We start from the raw sequence: 19173 nt of genomic DNA, 5'->3' as shown, positions 1-19173 counted from the left end.
AAGTTTTTGAAGTTTCTCTTTGAAGTTGATTTCGAGTTTCAAGACCTTGTGGTCCGAGAAAAAGTTTGGTATTCTTTCAATTTTCCTGAATTTGCTGAGGCTTGCTTTGTGTCCTATCATGTGGACTATCTTTGAAAAATTTCCATGAGCATTTGAAAAGAATGTGTATTTTTCTTCTTTGGGATGTAAGGTTCTATATATGTCAGTTAAGTCTCTTTGACTCAGTGTGTCATTCAGCACCACAATATATTTATTAATGTTTTGTTTGGAAGATCTGTCCATATTTGACAGTGGGGTGTTGAAATCCCCTACTATCAGTGTGTTGCTGTCTATATCTTTTTTGAAGTCATCCAACAATTTCCTTATAAACTTGGGGGCTCCTATATTGGGAGCATATAAGTTTATAATGTTGATGTCTTCTTGATAGATTCTTCCTTTAAGTATGATAAAGTGCCCCTCTGGGTCTCTCTTTATGGCCTTTGTTTTGAAATCTGCTTTGTCTGATACAAGTATGGGAACGCCAGCCTTTTTCTCATGCCCATTTGCTTGGAATATTTTTTTCCATCCGTTTACTTTCAATCTGTGTAGGTCTCTTGCTCTGAGGTGGGTCTCTTGTAGGCAGCATATGTGTGGGTCATGTTTTCCTATCCATTCAGCTATCCTATGTCTTTTGATTAGGGCATTTAGTCCATTCACATTGAGAGATATTACTGATAGAAACTTACTCATCTTTTCTCTTTGTACCTGTGTTCCTCTCTGTCTCATTCTTTTCCTTCATCTGCTTAAACCAGTCCCCTTAGCATATCTTGGAGTGCTGGTTTGGTAGAGATGTATTCTTTTTGTCTCTATGTCATTCAGTTCTGCTCTAATCTTGACTATTTCCTTCCTCTACTTGCTCTGGGATTTATTTGCGGCTTGCCAATAAATAATAGTCTTGTCTTGTCTTGTCTTGTCTGGGAAAGTCTGTATTTCCCCTTGTATTTTAATGGAGAGCCTAGCTGGGTAGAGCAGCCTTGGCTGTAGGCCCTTTTTTTTCATGGCTTGGTATATTTGTTGCCATTCCCTTCTGGCTTGTAGTGTTTCTGTTGAGGAGTCAGCTCCTAGGTGTATCGGGGCCCCCTTGTATGTTACTTTCTCCTTCTCCCTTGCTGCCTTGAGGAGTCTCTCTTTGTCTTTGACATTTGCCATTTTAATGATGATGTGTCTTGGAGTGGACCTCTTTGAGTCCCTCTTGAGTGGGGTCCTCTGTGCCTCCTGGATCCATGAGAGCCTTTCTCTCCTCAAATTAGGGAAATTTTCCATCATTACTTTTTCGAGGAGGTTCTCTATCCCTTGCTCCTCTTCTTCTCCTTCTGGGATCCCTATTATACGGATATTATTGCGTTTCAGGTTGTCCTGCATTTCCCTAAATGCCTCTTCATTCTTTTTCAGCCGGTTTTCCATTTCTTGTTCTTTCTGGGAGCTTCTTTCTACCTTGTCCTCCACCTCACTGATTCGATCCTCGGCTTCATCCAGCCTGCTTTGGATCCCTTCTATTGTGTTCTTCAATTCAGAAATGGTATTCTTCATATCCTCTTGTGTCTTCTTGATAGTTTCTATGTCCTTTTCCAGGCTGATATAGTTTGCTGTAAAATCCTGATAGTTTCTCTGCAGTTTCTCATAGTTCTCTGTGAGCTGGCTGAGCTCATTGAGCTTCCTTAGAACCATTGTTTTGAATTCAGTATCTGATAGTTCCCTTGCCTCTATTTCATTTAGCTCTCTCTGTGGGGAGCCCCCTTTTCCACTCATTTGGGGGGAACTTCTTTTTCTTCCCATTTTTGTGAGAGTCTGTTAAGTATTTTTGTCCTTTACTTTTCTTTCTGGGCCTGTCTCTGATGATGTCAGTTGTCGACCCTATAGGACCTTGGGTTTTTGTTTGAGCCTTCCAGGAGTCTAATGCCTGTGTCTGACTCCTGCTTGGAGCAGCTCTGTGACCCCTTCGGTCAGGGCTGGGCTATTTTTTGGGATCTCTCTGCGCTCTCACGCGGGGTCCTTGAGCACGCTCCCAGTGCGGCAAGGATCCCCCGCCTGCCTAGGCTTGCATGTGCTTGCCCAGACCAGGGGGCTTATTCGCGACCTCACGTACTCATCTGGCCCCCCTGGCCAGTGAGCTCCACGGCACTGGTTAGTTTAGGGTCTTCTATTGTGTATTTTCCTCACTTTTGGCTCTTTGGGTGCATTTCTTGCCCTCGCCAAATGGGGACTACGGAAATGGAAGTCAGCTCCAGGACTCCCCGGTTAATCCTGTCTCTGGTCTCTCCTCCATGGACTCTGGGCAGCTCTACTAATTTTGTGGGCCGCTTCGCAATCACGGGCGGGTGGGTCAATTTAAGCCTGCCCTTGAAGCTCTGTGCACTCCCTTGCAGGCCGTATTGGTGCCAATCTGTGGGAGGCCTTGCCGGCCAGTGCAAGCATTCACCAGCCCGCGGGGGTCACACACACGCTTGCCAACCCTCGCCGGTCACTCAGCGCAAGTGTGCGCGCCTGCACTGGGTGTTTTGGGGGTGTCTATGTGTGCTTTTTGGCTTTTCGCTCTTTGGGGGTGTGGCTTCTTCCCGCGCAATGGAGACTACAGCAAGGAGAAGGAGTCGGGACTCCCCGGTTCCTCCTCCCGTTCTTTCCCCAATGCCTCCATTTCCAGACTTTCCTCAGGGGCCTCCGGGCAGTTCCCTGACCCCTTCAGCCAAGGATCCACCCCCTGTGCGGACTGTGTTTCAATCGCAGGCAGTCTGGTTCATGCGCGCCCCGCTTCTGCCTCTTGGGGACGCGCCTTTCCAGCCCACAGTGGAGACTACAGAACGGGGAGGGAGTCGGGACTTCCTGGTTCCTCTTCCCATTCTTTCCCCAATGCCTGTCTCCAGTCTCTCCTCTAGGCTCTCCCAGCCAGTCTGCACTCAGCCCTGCAGCTCACACACGTACAAGCTGTGTGCGGAGCGCACAAAAGGCAGGTTAATTGATTCCCTTATGCCTGAGCGAGATGGTAGCTGCAGAGTGGGAGGTGCGTTATCACCCGGGCTCCACCAGCCGCCGTGTCAGTTCTCTTCACAAAGTTTTCCTCACCAGTCTTTTCCCAGGCACCAGCCCACCCTGCTGCCGCCTCTACCCAGAGATCAAGGAGGGTGGCTGCCACTGCAACTTTTGCGTTTGCCCTTTAAATGTCTCTCTGCATCCCCAGCCACCTGTCTCTGTCAGAGAGTGCCCCTAACCTTTTTTGGGGTTGCGTTTTTTCTGTATTTTCTTGGCTTTAGCTGCTCTAGTTTAGGGGTTCCTGTTTATGATTCAGACCCCGTTCTTCTCGGGGGACGCTAACTGGCCATTTCAATGTCCCTCTGGTGCCAGTGCCCGTGGGCACCAAGCCCACCCTCTCGAGCCTCCACAGCACTTCTCACCCGTTGGGATGTGTGAGAGTAGAATCCACTGTCTGTGGCACCAAGGCTCCTCTCCCACTATCGTTCCACTGCTTTCCAGGTGATTACTCCATTATTTAGTTGAAATTCCAGTTTGGTTTTGGGAGGAGCTCAGTGTGACTCCCATTCATTCCTCCGCCATTTTCCTCTGGGTATTGTATTTTTAAAGCTATCATTTTAATTTACTATGTCAAAATTGATAATAACCATGTTATATATTTTTATGTTGGAAAGCCAACAAAGTGAACTTCAGTGCAATTAAATACAGAATATACTTTAAGTTTCTCACAAATGTTTTGATTTTTCCAAGGGAAAATTTTTCTGTTTCATCATGCAGAGATTAATTTCAACATTTATAAAAATTTGGTCTGAAAGTAAATAAGCCTCACATTGCTTTGACACCAGGAATAATTCAGTGCAAAGATGGAAAAAATGTATGCTATGTAAGAAAATGTTGAGAACCCCTTGTCAGAACGATTGTCATTCTGTGATTTCAGGGTATGAGCACTTCTGGAGGTGGATGCAAGGTTAACAAGGTAGACCCAAAGGCATTTTGTGGCAACTACAGTGGCGAGAGGGAAACCAACACTCCATGAACATGAGCCTCAAATCCCCGATGTCTGCTCCTCAGTTTGAGAGCAAAAGCATCCATAGCATGGCTAGAATGGAAAGTTGTTTTCTAGTCAGGCACACCCCTCATCCCAGAAGGGTCTGTCACATTAAAGGTAAGGTAACTCAAGGTCCTAGGATATGTCTCTCTTTTCTACACCTGGGGTGATTCTGGTGGGTAAACCCGGGGGTGCTATTCACTGTTTAACCACTGCTGAGGCACAGGTATTGACTGCTGAGACCAGATGCCAGCACTGGAGCCAAAGCAGAGGCCAGTAGGCAGGCACCCTGTGTGCCGGGCACTCATACTTGGAATGCTCGCTTGTTAGGAAAGGGACTGGAGAGGTGCCAAAGGGGCAACTCAAGGGGTTCAGGGCAGCAATGACCGAATGGTATGAATGTATTTCTATATTTTAGCAACCTGCACAGCCATGCTAGCATCTACATGCTAAATACTGGCCCTAGAGAAGCATATATTTTACCCCTCTTCTCTCTTCCTGCCTCTCTCCCTTCTTAACTCTCTCTCTTCCTTCATCCCTTTCTTCTCCCATCTTTCATTCTCTCCTTCTCTTCCTTTTGCATTTTAAAATTTAGTTTCTGTAACACCACTTATTCCTGTTTTTTTCTCCTACCTTTGTGGTTTCTCATTCCCAGCTTTTATTTTTGCCGATTCTGCAGTAAATGTTAGTCTCTGACAGCTCAGGCCTCAGCCATTTTCTCTCTTTAGTCTACTGTGACCCTAGTCAAATTTACCCATTCACAAGTTTCAGGTACCCTCCAAAGGACAAATAAGTTTCATAGGTGTGTTGTAGACTCAGACTCCTTTTCTCAACTTTAGATATCTACATCCAACTGTCTATTTGACCTATGTGCAAAGCACTGGATGCTGCATGAGCACCTTGAGTTTTGCTCTTTGAAAGTGAACTTGCTGCTCTTCTCTTTTTCTTTTCAGTTCCAGCTATTATGATTTCCGGAATTAGCAGGCATATCCTCAAAAGATTTCCGAAGAAAATTTTCTATTCATTTGAACATATATTTCTGTGAACATATATTACTCTAAGCAAGGCCTTGTGGTACAGGCATTGTAGGAGACTGAGGACATGTCAGTCCCTTGCCAGCAGTTTTATTATTTCATCATAGATATAATTCAAGGAAGAATGTGAAGTAACATATAGAAAAGGGATATATCGAGTACTTTCAAGCATTTGAAATCAGAAAAAAAAAATAGTTGAATACTTAGTAGTATTTGTCTTCATAGAAAAAAAAGTTGCAATTAAAATGCAATGTTTCCAACACTTGGGTATTATAAATAGCGGGCAGAGGAGGGCAAAAGAGGAAAAATTGGAACAACTATAATAGAATAACAATAAAAAATTTAAAAAAATAAAATGTTTTTTTCATACGGGTTTTGAAACACCCTGCCCTCAGATTTTGCCAAGACAATAGATTCTTAGGGCATTTATGACTTTCTCTTCCTTCCTTCCTTCCTCTTCCTTCCTTCCTTTTCTTTTTTTCTTTCCCCTTTTCATGTATTTGAATGTATTTCAAATACATTTGTCTCCATTTTCCCACCACTACTCTCCCCTGCCCCACCCACCCCCGCCTTTCACCCTCAATCCTTCCCTACTTTGGCTTTGTCCATGGGTCCTTTATACATGTTCCTTGACTTGAACCTTCCCCTTCTTTTCCCTGTTATCCCCCTCCCTCCTTCCCTCTCATTACTGTCAGTTTGTTTTTCCTTTCAATGTTGCTGGTTATATTTTTCTTGCTTATTTTTTTTGTTGATTAGGTTCCATTTGTATGTGAGATCACGTGCTATTCATCTTTATTTTAACATCTCTTTGCTTCTCCTTGGCCTTCATTTTCCTAATCTCCTTTAGGAATTTGTCTCTGCGGGTCAGTCAGACAGCCATTCTCCTTGAATTTGCTGACCATCTCACAACTCTCTGACTATTCTCATCTGGACTTTCCTCTTGCTGTATACCAAAATTCAGTCTTCATTTTCTCTGCTCTCCTCTCTTCTCTGGCCCATCCCCCTTGTACCTTCTCATTTCAATGATTGAGTCCATCTTTTAACTGATCTCCCAACCTCAAGTGAGGCCTACTCCACTTCTACTTTGTGCAGTACAGCTAGAAATGATTTTTTAATACAATCACTTGCTCAAGGGCACACATGACTACTGGGTGGCTAAGGTTATTCTGTTTGAAATCTGTGAATGGCTCTACAATTTTATCTGGGTGTTATTTAAACTCCCTCTTTTCCTTCCACAAGAATTTAGCACCTCCATGTAGCAGCCATTCCTTGGGAAATTGAAATAGTGGTGAGCAAAGCAAACACACCTCCTACTTTCAAGGAGCTCACAGTTTAGTGGAAGATATTTTATACTAATCAATAAAAATAAATATTTAGTCATAAGCTGCAATAATTACTCTAGTGAATGTTGTGGTGCACCTATCACCTATCAAGATCATGCCTTCAGAACCAAAGTACTCATCTTCCCACCTGCCCGGTGTGTCAGCTACTGATAGCTTATACTGAGTCCTTCTCTGGAAATTGCTGTTGACTGAAAGGAGCTCTCATGCACAGTGGGAGTTTGACCAATGAGTGGTTGATGGGGGTTAGAAAGGCTTGACTCCTAGCCTTGAGTTGAGACCTCTCCAGAGCCATCCACTACTCCTTGTGGAACTTGACTGAGACATCTACTGTATCTGCATCGCACTTCAACTTTTACCTAATCCTGCTTCCTTGGCCTCCTTATAAATACCAGAACACTTCCCAATAAATTTCCTCCACACAATCTCCATCCCAGCTTCTATTTCCAGAGAATATGATCAAAGAACAGTTGCTCTGGAAGAAAATATAGGCTGTATGGGAATAAACCACAAGGAAATCTAATTTAGATTGAGAATATGAAACCTGTAATATCTCTTTTAAGTGACACTTACACCAACACTTAAAAAATGAGAAACAGCAAATAGTGGGGGAGTTTTCTAGAGGGAAGAGTATGAGTGAAAATTCAAAGGTAGGAAAGGTCTTGTTATGGTGTGCTGTGACTGATCAGGGCTGGACAGGTTCATGGATTAATGCATACAGAAGAATATTCATGGAGCCATTGGGATGTCTGACATGCCTTTATTCAAGGGAGCCACAAAGGCCACAAGCCCGAGTCTATGTCTACATCCCCACTCAGAAGCCCCTACCTTCTTAAATACTAGAAGGAACAAAGCCAGCCTCAGGCCCAAAAGTTAAGTAACATAGGAGGAGCTGTGCATGTGAGCCAACTTCATGTTACAGGAACTGTTTATCAGACTCAGACTCAGACTCAAGGCTGTGAGACCCAGTCTCAAGGCTGTGAGAACACAGTTTTATCAGACCCCTTCGAGGTTGTGAGAAACTGCTTTTCTTAATTACCCAGACACCTGGGTGAGGAAGCCAGATTAACTCTACTTACCCTACGTATATGTTCCAGGAACTTAGAGATATCCAGTGTGTAATATGTATAATGAAAGGTAGGAGGGTATTGACATGAAATGAGTCATAAGAAGCAGAGGTCATATCATTGGGAATATTTTAGCCTATCTTAACCTGCACAATGTTATCCTAAGTACGTGGGAAGTATCTGAAGGGTTTTAGGTAGGATATTTTTAAGTTTAGTTTATATTTTAACATATTTCTGGTTGTCTATGGAGAATGGATTGGATGAGGGCAAGAAAGAGCAGTTAGGAGACTATAAATTGTAGACATAGTAGAGTAGGAAACAGCTCCCTAGAAAGGAGCTGTAACAGTGGTCATCGAGAGAAGTGGCTTACTTAATAAAATAGGAAACAAGTGACAAGATCCAATGCAGTACTGAAGGGGAAAGAAAGGAGAAGGAGGCATTAGTTAAGGGCCCCAAATTTTTAGTACCATTTACTAGTTTGGGTAGACTAGTTGGAGGATCACACTTCTCAAGAAAGGTTGAGTTAAATTTCAAAGAGCTAAATTCTAGGTTCCCCCATGCATCTAATACTTTTATAGCACTAACAATGCTCATATTAAATATTTGACATTCTTGATGAACAGTTTTGTGCACAAAGATTATTTGCAGTTACTTATTATTTTTAAATTAAATTATTTTTTTACCTTTTAACTTTTTTAATTTTTAATCATTTTTTTTCTATTACAATTGTCTCATTTTTCCCCCTTTAGCCTCCTTCATGCATCCCACCCCCACCCCTGCTCCCACAGTCAATTCCCACTCTGCTGTCCATGTCCATGGGTCATTCATACATGTTCTTTGTCCAGTCCCTTCCCCTTCTTTCCATTTTCCTCTTCCCCATACCCTCTGGTCACTTTCAGTCTGCTCCATGTTTCCTTGCCTGTGGTTTATTTTGTTCATTAGTTTATTTTGTTGAATAGATTCCACTTATAGTTGAGATCATACGGTATTTGTCTTTCACCGACTGGCTTATTTCACTTAGCATAATATTCTCAAGTTCCATCCATGTTTTTGCAAAAGGTAGGAGTACCTTCTTTCTTGGTTTATTTTTTAAATGCAAGTTGACCTTATTCTTTTTTAATTCCAAAATCCATTATAAAATATTAAAAGATTTAAATCCATTATAAAGTCTCAGTAATTAAAACAACATGACACCAGCACAGAAATAATCATGTAGATCAATGAAATGAGCATTCTAAAAACAAACATACATGTCTGTCTAAAAATGTAACATATGATTAAATTGATATTTCAAATAAATGAGGAAAATAAAGCTTATTCAACAAACAAGATGCATGATCCACTATTACTTGAAATAAAACTAATATAGAGCCATATTTCACACATTATAAAAATATATTCAGGTGAGTTAAAAATCAATATGTAAAATCTAAGGAATATTAAGAGAAAACACAAAATAATATTTTCTTATCCTGAAGTAAAATATTCAAACCCAGAAGCTATAAAGTAAAATATTGACAATATGACTAAATTAAACATTTAAGGCTATATAGAAATATACATATTAAAAAAGTCAAAGGACAATAGAATAGGAAAGTATTTGAAACAGATCTATAAAAGGATTAATACTTTGTTTTTCAATAGGGAAAAAATTCTCCAAACCTTTAATCAAAAAATAGATAAAGAAAATTTAAAGCTTTTTAAAAATAATAGAAATAAGCAAGAAATGTTCAAAAACAGGTTTAGTTTCAACAAATAATAAAGTAACAAAATAACACATCACTGTCACAATCAGATTAATAAGTATTAAAAATATTGGTAATATCAAGTACTGGTGACTGTAAAAGGAACAGGGTATTCATATGTTCTTTTTCTTCATCTTCTTAAAGCAGTCCCTTTAGCATATTTTGCAATGTTGGTTTGGTGGAGGTGTGTTCTTTTAGCCTTCTTTTGTCTGGGAAACTCCTTATTTCGCCTTGCATTTTAACTGAGCATTGCTGAGTAGCGCAGTCTTGGTTGCAGGCCTCTTTGCTTTTCATGATTTGGAATATTTCTTGCCATTCCCTTCTGGCTTGTAGTGTTTCTGTTGGGCAGTCAGCTGCTAGTGGTATTGGGGCCCCCTTATATACTACTACCTCTTTCTCCATTGCTTCCTTTAGGATTCTCTGTCTTTGATATTTGCCATTTTAATGATGATGTGTCTTGGAGTGGGCCTCATTAGGTTCCTCTTGCATGGGACCCTCTGTGCTTCCTGGACTTGTGTGACTTTTTCTCTCCTCCAATTAGAGAAGTTTTCCATCACTACTTTTTCAAACAGCTTCTCTATCCCTTGCTCCTCTTCTTCTCCTTCTGGTATCCCTATTATTATTATGTTTCAGGTTGTCCTGAATTTCCCTCAATGCCTCTTCATTCTTTTTGAGTCTTTTTTCCCTTTCTTGCTCTTTCTGGGAGCTTTTTTCTACCTTATCCTCCAGCTTGCTGATTCGATCCTCTGCTTCATCTAGCCTGCTTTGGATTCCTTCTACTGTGTTCTTTAATTCAGAAATTGTATTCTTCATTTCCTCTTGTCTCTTATTAATGGTTTCTGTGTCCTTTTTGAGGCTGATATAGTTTGCAATAAGTTCCTCATAGTTTCCTTGTAGTTTTTGTAATTCTCTCTGTGCTCATTGAGCTCATTGAGCTTCCTTAGAACCGTTGTTTGGAGCTCAGTATCTGATAGTTTACTTGCCTCTTTTTCATTTAGTTCTCTTTCTGGGGATTCCTCCTTTCCCATCAATTGGGAGATGTTTCTTTGTCTTCCTATTTTTTGTGAGACTCCTCTTTTTAGCTTCTCCTTCTTAAATTGATCTGTCTTGATTTCCTGACTTTGTGATATGAACATCTATGGTAGGAGACCACTGTTTTTCCTTTCTGGATCTGCCTCTGATGATGTCAGATGTTGTCCCTGTCTGACCTTAGGAGTCTCTTTGAGACTTCCAGGAATCTACTCTCTGTGGCTGTCTCCTTCAGTTGTTAATCTAGCCACTTTGCATGCAGCAGTCAGGCTTAGACTGCTCAAGGTGGGGCAGAGACCCTCCTGGGGGCAGGGTTTCTCCTGGGTCATCTCACATTGCTGCCACTCAGGGGAGTGGTCTGCCTGAGCCAGATGGTTGCTGCCTTCTGGGGGAGGAGTCAGCACTGGATCCCATCAGCTACTCTGTCCATTCCCTCCCCATAGCTTCTTTCCCCAGTCTCTCCTCAGGCATCCCCAGTATACTATGCCCCCACCTTTGCTGGAGACCAGAGTAAGTGGCTGCAAATAAAAATTTATTCATTGGCCCTTTAAATGGCTCTTTGCATCTCCAGCCACCTGTCTTTGGTGAGAGCAACTTTGCTGCTTTTCACAGCTGGTTGTTATCTGTGTACTTTTTGGGCTCTGGTGCTGTAGGCTAGAGATTCCCACTTATGGTTTAGACCCTGCTCTTCTCAAGGGGATCCAACTGGCTATTTCAATATCCTTCTGGTGCTACCACCCAGGGGTGCCATGCCCACCTTCTCAAGTCTCTGCCACGCTCTTTACCAGTTAGGCTGTGCTAAAGTTGATTCTCCTGTCTGTCCGAGGTAATAAGGCTCCTCTATCACTATTGTTCAATCGTCTGTTCCAGGTGGTTTCTCCACAATTTAATTGTAATTCTAGATTGGTCCTGGGAGGAAGTCAGTGTGACTTCCACTTACTCCTCCACCATCTTGATTCTCCTTTAAATTAAAATTTAAAGGAACAATTCCAAACCTTTTTGTATAACCTTTTAAAGTTTCACTTATAACTTATATTTTACTTATAAGTCTAGTAAATTTGAGCCATCAATTCAAGGAAGCCTATGATTAATATTTAGTCCCATTTAAAGTAATAGATACCTTTAAAAACTTTAAATGTCAATTACTCATCAAATATATTTGATTTCTTTTTTAATCTCTTATATCTTTAACAAACAAATTCTAACCAAGCTATAAATAATGTGTGTCATTTAAATAAATCAAATTTATAAACATAAACAAATATATTATAACATTTCTTAAAAACATTTCTTTACTATTTGTCAACTTAATATTTTAATACATTTCTAGTTAAAATATAAAGTAACTATCTTATGTAGATTTTAATATGTAATTCTAAATAATTTGTTGGTATAATATGTCAAGTTAGCTCAATATTATATATATTTTAAATATACATATGCAATGGTTTTACTAAACTTAACCCATGAATATGAACAGTATGTATTTTTCTTATTTTATCATTTTCATCTTTAATTTAAAACCTTCCCAATGGTAAAGGACTCTCATCAAGAAGGAAAATAATGATCTTAGACCAAAAAATTAGAGTTACTTTCTCAACAAATTGAGGTGGCATGTCAATCAGAATTAGGCAGGGATGTGAGATTTAAATCCTTACTTGGCACTCTCCCACAAAATGTGCCCTTTTTTATGATCACTATGGTACAGAAACTTGACTTCCTAAAGTGGGAACTGGTCATTCTTGGGCCCAATACTCCACTTCCTAATTCTCTTGCATACTCAGAGAAGCTAGTGAAACTCCCACCAAGATTGTTGCTAATCTCCTTCACTGCTGGATTGAATTTTACATTTCCATGACTAGATTTAAATCATTTAATATGGTCCTATTTGACTCCGAAGCCACTTTAATCCCATTCAACCCTTCAAAGACTTTTATACAGTTTTTTTTGTAACTCTTGGATTGGTAGGATCTGAATAGTTTGTTTTACATATATATGTGTGTATGTACATATGTATATGTATATGTGTATGTATATACACAAAGATTATTTGCAGTTATTATTTTGGAATATACATATGCATACACATATATGGAAATGTACAGAGGAACAAGAAAAACAAAGCTGAAAAAAAAGTAGAGATGGAGGGAAAAAAGGCCCTCCAAAACACAACCATGCACACATACATCTTTTATAATTAAAGTAGGCAGCAAGAAATTTTTTCCATTAGTTGTCTCTGTGTTAATGTGTTACATATTTCATTTGATAAGCAATTTTTTACTATGTACTTGGGCCAATCGCTAACCCAGGTGTTTAAGATAAATTGGTAAGATGCGATGCTGTATTCAAAAATGTTATTCTCATTTCTATTTGGAAGCAGTTACTATCAGTAAAGTTCAGAATATTAGATTAAATTAAAATTTTGTATTTGGTAAACTATCCCTTCATTTAACAAACAATCACAGAGCACTTACTTTGTGCTGGGCACTATTTTAGATGCTGGGAATAGAGTGGAAAATGAATCAGAAAAGAATCCATGCTTCATGAAGTTTTATATTCTAGGGCAGCTCAGCCTAGCAATGTGCAAACAGATATGACAGGTTGCAAATGGTATGGGAAAAATAAAAGAGCATAAGGAGAGAAAGCATGATTGGGTTGTATTTCAGACAGGGTTGTCAGCAAAGACCTTTGGGATGTCATTTGAGCAGATAGATAACAAGGGTGTGGATTGATTGTACCAGAGGGAGATTTGGAAGAATGGCAAATATGAAAAACACTATCACAATGCTTTCTGTGAAACAAAGCAGCCATCTATTACTACCTCCATGATTCACTGATTAACATATAGCAATGGCCTGCACATCTGCATTTCCTAAGCCATCCAATTTAAGATGACATAGCATTGTACTGAAAAGACAATCTGTCTATAAATCAATATTTGGGCCAAAAGCAAATATAGCTGTTATAGAAAAGGGAATGAACCCAGAACTCTTACATGAAGAAAGAGGTTCTTTTGTAGAAAATTTTCCTTCCTTCCCTCCAGCACAATCTACAGTACCCTGCCTCCCAGGCCTAGCTCCGAAAGCTTTTCACCTCCTGCCAGTACAAAAGTAGAGCGAATGTATGTCTGTTAAGATGCCTTTCTACACTGAGACATTCTGGATGCTTTCCAAAAAATCTCAATCTGGTATTTATGAAGAGGACTAATATAATCCCTCTTAAGCCATTATCAAAACTTGGGAAATAAGAGTTCTGTCTAGAATAGAGGCATATCTACCCCATTTAACACTGAGACCAAGATTAAAGATGTGGGCCTGGTTCTCAGGCTAGTAAGATGGCATAATATTATAAGGCAGTGAGTGTGTATTCCATATATAATTTGCTACACTGACTTTCAAAGACTACCACTGGTCCATACAATTTGAATTCTGACATCTTATGCACATTTAACATCTGGTTGGGTGGGACATTGCTGACTGCTCAAAGAAAACCACTTAATCTAGTGATTTGGTCTTTTCGTCCTTACTACCTAGGTTTGAATAATGTTCCTATCTGTACTGTGAATGATGGTGAGAACTCATTGGGAACATCGTGGGGTGCTGGCCAGTTCAACCACTTAGAGAAGCATGAAACACCATCTGCCAAATGTAGTCACCCACCCAGTACTGCACCCATAGAGAGCCCAGTCAGAGGAGTCTCACCAGCCCCAAACAGTATCAAAGTGCACCTCCCACGGCCTCATTCTGGTGAGTCTCTCTGAAACTATGAAGTATTTCCTGAGGCCTCCTACAAACTAATTGGGGATGGATGGGGTAGAATCTATATGCTTGACAAAATAGCTGCAGTGATTTTTAAATAGTCATGAAATTTTCACAGAGTGAAATAAGTATTCATTATAGAAAATTTTCAACCATCTAATCTCAACTTAGTAGTTCAAAAATGTTAATAAATATTATAATTATGATTAGTTATGTCCAATACATATTTGGTGTGGCTCTAATTTCTAATTCCTACAAAAGTAGCTAGGAGATGCCAAAAATGAATCTTTAGCCAACATTGACAAAAAGTGAGTTGGGGAAATGAAACAGATGTGGAATTTCATGCTTACATCTTCCCCACTGGATGATAAAGTCCTTGAGGTTAAGGCTCCATGTTTTTGCTATTCTGGCTATCTCCCCAGCTTCCAGCACAGTGCCTGGTCTTTCATAAATGATTCAATAAATTAGTTAATTTTTGCTGAATTGAAATGAAGCAAGATTAATCAAAAGTACAACATAATGATTATAGTTAAAAATACTGTATTGTATATTTGAAAGTTAGGAGTTTTGGATCTTAAAATTTCTCATCATAAGAAAATAATTGTAACTATGTAAGGTCATGGATATTAACTAAATGTATTGTGATAATCATTTTGCAATATATACATATATCAGACCATTATATTGTACATCTTAAATTAACACAAAAAAGCAAAGTAAGGCCAAATCTAAAGGTCAAGGTAAAATATAAGGGATTCTGAGTGGTAAAAATTATACCCTGTTCTCTTTCTCCCACTGTGTTGCAGCCTTTCTAGGCTGGACACATCCTCTGGGGGCTCGGGTAGACAGAAGAAGATGCCTGGAGCCTTGGGGATGCTTGACGTGTCTTTATTCAGGAGAGTCACGCAGGCACAAGCCTGATCCAGGGAAATCACACAGGCCACAAAGCTTGTGTTTGTGCCACACACAGGCCATGAGCCCGTGTCCAAGTCAGTGCCTGACTCCCCACCCTGTCTAAACCTCCTATCCCTTAAATACTAGCCCCAAACAAAGCAGGCTACAGGCCAGAAAGGGAAGTAACTATCATGAGCTGCGCATGTGAGCCTACACAAGGCTACAGGGCAATTTATCACACCTGGGCTCAAAGCTGTGAGCCCTGTGCTCAAAGCTGTGGGAACACTGCTTTATCAGACTCCTTCAAGGTTGCGAGGAGTTGCTCCCTCTGGTGACCCATGAATCTGGTGAGGGAGCCAGACCGCCTCCATCTACCCTACACCCACCCTATATAGTAACATGCTATTACTAAAAGCTTCAAGACAACATGAAAACTATTTTGGTATAATATGGTAAACTATGTATCTTTCAAAAGATAATAAGAGGGATCCTCAATAGAGTACTTACTATGTGATTCCATATTAAGTTCTCGCTTGTTTCCTCATTTCATCTTTTATACAAAAGTTCCTAATTCTGCCTTTCTACTAGCAATGAAGAAAATCAAAGCCCATATATTCCACTTTCCTCCTAGTGTTCCTTCTTATAATTTAAAACATAGGAACTTAAAAATTACATTTGCAGAAGTCCTTTGATGGAAATCAGGTGTTGCCATCTGGTAAAATTTATATCACAGATGTGGGTCTAAGGTGATCTTTTTGGTTGATGTCTGCTATCAAACATGACTGGAGACATGTTTGTTTTGTGGTTGTTTTTTGCTGCAATAGCTCAGTGTTCAGACTCTGGATTTATAGGTGTCAAAAAGGCAAAGTCAGCAAATATGCTGGCTTTCTGATTACAGTAGAGATCCAGCCATAATCTTTAGCCTCTTGGATTTGGCAACAGCAGTTGAAGGCGCCATGACTCCTGACTCCCCTTCTTGCTGATTGTGATGGACGTGTCCCCCTTGGTAGGCCAGCTGCAAAGTGTTCTTGAAATGATTTGTGAAGGGTCAAAACCAGACTTCACTGTTCCAATGCTTCCATATTACAGACCAGCAGTTCTCTGTATTGTTTTTGCTCAGAATAGCTAGAGTGGTTTCTGTTGCCCACACAGTTCTCTTAATAGACTCACACCCATAACTCTGTTCTTCCTACTCTAAGGAATAAATTCAGTTAACTATTGGGTATGTACACAAAATTTTTTCATCTTCAAAAGAATTGCTGTGTTAATTATGCCTTCAGTATAAAAGATAGCATCACTTAATCAGAATATATCTTTAAACTAATGCAAAGGAAAATTGAGCAAACATTTAAGTGGTTTTAGGGTAATTTATGGGGATTTAGATAGATGAATATGAAGTAGGTAGGGTTGAGAGACTGATGAACCAAGGAATAAAATAAAGAATGTAATTATAACTTAGTATATTTCTTCACTTTCTGTCTATAGGGCAAACAGCACCCATATAGTCTCTGTAATTAGAGAAAGTGACAGTTACATGGACAGCAACCAGAGGAAAACATGTCTTACACTGAAATGTGTGCTTTAAAAAAGTTTATCTGGATCAAGAGATCTCTTGCAGTGTTTCTTTATATAATTTTGTGGTAATAGAATTAGTTTTATAAGTATACTTTTATTATGTTATTATAGTACAATTCTACCTTCAAGTGTTCTAATATTTATAAACAGATCCCTGGGTTGATCTTAATTAAAATTCTGATCTACACCTATCTATTTCAGCAACTGATATATATGGCATGTGATAGAAAAATTTTTTTCAGTTTGATCTAAGTATACTTTTTCTCAATATCATTTCAGAGCCCTGTAGAAAAATCAAAGAGTGCTTCAACACTTCCAGTGAGAATCCCTTAGTAATTAAAAAGGTAAAGAAACAACTATTTACAGCTACCTATTTAGTTTGACTTTTATCATTCCATCTCCTCTTTCTTCTTCACATACTTTTTAAAAAAATGCCATGTTTACAATATTTTTTACAACTTTATTTAAGTATAATTAATGTGATATAAAATGCATATACAGAGTGGGGCAAAGTAGGTTTACAATTGTTTGTATGGAAAATAATACAATAATAAATAATAATAATAAACTCTGTGTTTCATGTACCCACAACTGTAAGACTACTTTTGCCTCACTCTGTATGTAAAGTGAATAATTTGATGAGTTTTGACAAATATATATTCACACCAGGGAAGCCTCCAATGAAATCAGGAGGATAAACACATCCATTACTTTCAAAAGTTTTCTCGTGACCCTGGATCCCCCATGGACAAACGTTTATCTGCTGTCACTAAAGACTTAGCATGCAATTTTTAGGATTTTATGTACGTGAAATCATATAGTGAGTTCTCTCTCTTTAAAAAATCTGGTTTCTTTAACTTAGCATAATTAATTTTGATTCACTCATGTTGTTATATGCCAATAAAAAGGATAGTTCATTTATTTTTATTGCTGAGGAATAGTCCCACAATTTGTTTATCCATTTACTTTCTGATAGACATTTAGCTTATCTCCAATTTTTGACAGAGTTGATATGAACATTTGTGTACAGTCTTTGTATAGAAATACATTTTCTTTTCTTTTGGGTAAATGCTTAGGAATGAAATGACTAGATCTTATAGTAGGTGTATGTTAAATTTTTTAAGAAACTGCCAAACTGTTTTTCCAAAGTGGTTGTACCATTTTATATTCCTGCCAGTGGTGTATAAGATTTTCCTTTCCTCCCTATCCTTAGTATGGTCAGTATTTTTATTTTATCCATTCTAGTGGGTGTGTGGTGGTATCTCATTGTGGTTTTAATGCACATTTCCCTAATTACTAATGAGGCTGACATGTTTTCATGTTATTTTTTTCTGCCATCCATGTATTTTTTTATGGAAAGTGTATATTCAAATCTTTTGCCCACATTTTAAATTGGGTTGTTTGTCTTTTTATTATGAAGTTGTAAAAATTCTCTATATACTCTAATTACAAATCTTTTGTCATATCTATTTCTTGCGAATATCTTCTTCTAGTCTGAGGCTATCTTTTTTGTAACTGTATCTTTGAAGAAGCAGAATTTATAATTTTGATAAAGCCCAAATTTTAAATCCTTCTAATATAGTTTTAAATGCATGTGCTATTTATCTCTCTATTGCACCCATATAGTCTCTGTAATTAGAGAAAGTGACTATATTGTGTCTTGTTGCAATGGCTAGAAACTCTAGTGCTATGTTGAATGGAACTGGTAACAGCAGACATCCTTGACCTACCTAAATCACTGGGGGAAAGCATTCAGACTTTCACCTTTAAGTACAGTGTTAATTTACTTTATTCATAAATATCCTTTATATGGTTGAGGAGATCCCTTTCCATTCCTAGTGTTCTGAGAGTTTTTCTTTTAAATCAGAAATGGGAGATGAATTTTGCCAAATGCTTTTTCTGCATTTTTTTGAGATGATCCTATGATTTTTCCTTTTTTAGTCTGTTAATAGTGTGAATTACATTGGTTGACTTTCAAATGTTAAACTACATAATATCCAAGTTGAACTACCCTTGCATTCCTGGGAAAAACCTAACTTGGTCATGATATGTTATCCTTTTTATATAATTTCATAAGATATTTTTTAGCATTCTTATGTCTGTGTTCATGAAGAATATTTGAAGTTTACCTATAACGTCTTTCCTTGTTTTGACATCAGCATAATACTGGCTTCATAGAATAACTGGAGAACTACTCTTTAATATTCTGGAGAATTTTATGTAGAATTAGTATTATTTCTTCCTTAAAAGTTTAGTAGAATTTGTCAATGAAGCCATCAGGGCTGGAGTTTTCTTTGGGCAAAGATTTTTAACTACAAATTCAATTTCATGTTTTTATAAATATAGGCTATTCAGGTTAGCTAATTCTTCTTTAGTGAGCTTTGGTAGATTATGTTTTTCAAGAAATTTGTTCATTTCATCTATGTTTTATAAAGACATTCATGCAATAACCTTTTAATGATTACATGATCTTTTCTTCCTGATGTATGTAGATAGAGGTTTATGAGTTTTTATTGCTCTTCCTTAAAAAATCAGCTTTTCATTTCATCGGTGATCTCTATTGCTCTGTTTTTGTGTTTCTATTTCATTGATTTTGGCTTGTATCTATATTAGAAGAAAGCTTAAATCATTGATTTGAGACTTTTTTTTTTTACTGCTTTGGCTATATCCCCAAAAT

The 19173-nt window shown here is 38.6% G+C and overlaps 1 protein-coding gene across 1 annotated transcript in view; it reads left to right on the top strand.

Annotated features, from left to right (window-relative positions):
* The first annotated feature begins 4044 nt into the window (after positions 1 to 4044).
* The window catches only part of CUNH4orf17 (chromosome unknown C4orf17 homolog), a 28489-nt gene continuing 13360 nt past the window's right edge, over positions 4045 to 19173 (top strand). The window contains exons 1-3 of the mRNA XM_054591540.1: positions 4045 to 4171; positions 13803 to 14015; positions 16776 to 16840. Coding sequence (XP_054447515.1) covers positions 4045 to 4171; positions 13803 to 14015; positions 16776 to 16840 — 405 coding nt within the window. The remainder of the gene's footprint in view (positions 4172 to 13802; positions 14016 to 16775; positions 16841 to 19173) is intronic.

The sequence above is a fragment of the Pteronotus mesoamericanus genome, unplaced genomic scaffold (assembly GCF_021234165.1).
Source record: "Pteronotus mesoamericanus isolate MK-2021 breed Mesoamerican mustached bat unplaced genomic scaffold, CSHL_Meso_final scaffold_232, whole genome shotgun sequence".
Classification (NCBI taxonomy): Eukaryota; Metazoa; Chordata; class Mammalia; order Chiroptera; family Mormoopidae; genus Pteronotus; species Pteronotus mesoamericanus.
The sequence above is the reverse complement of the archived record's forward strand: the minus strand, read 5'-3'. Positions and strand labels throughout refer to the sequence as shown.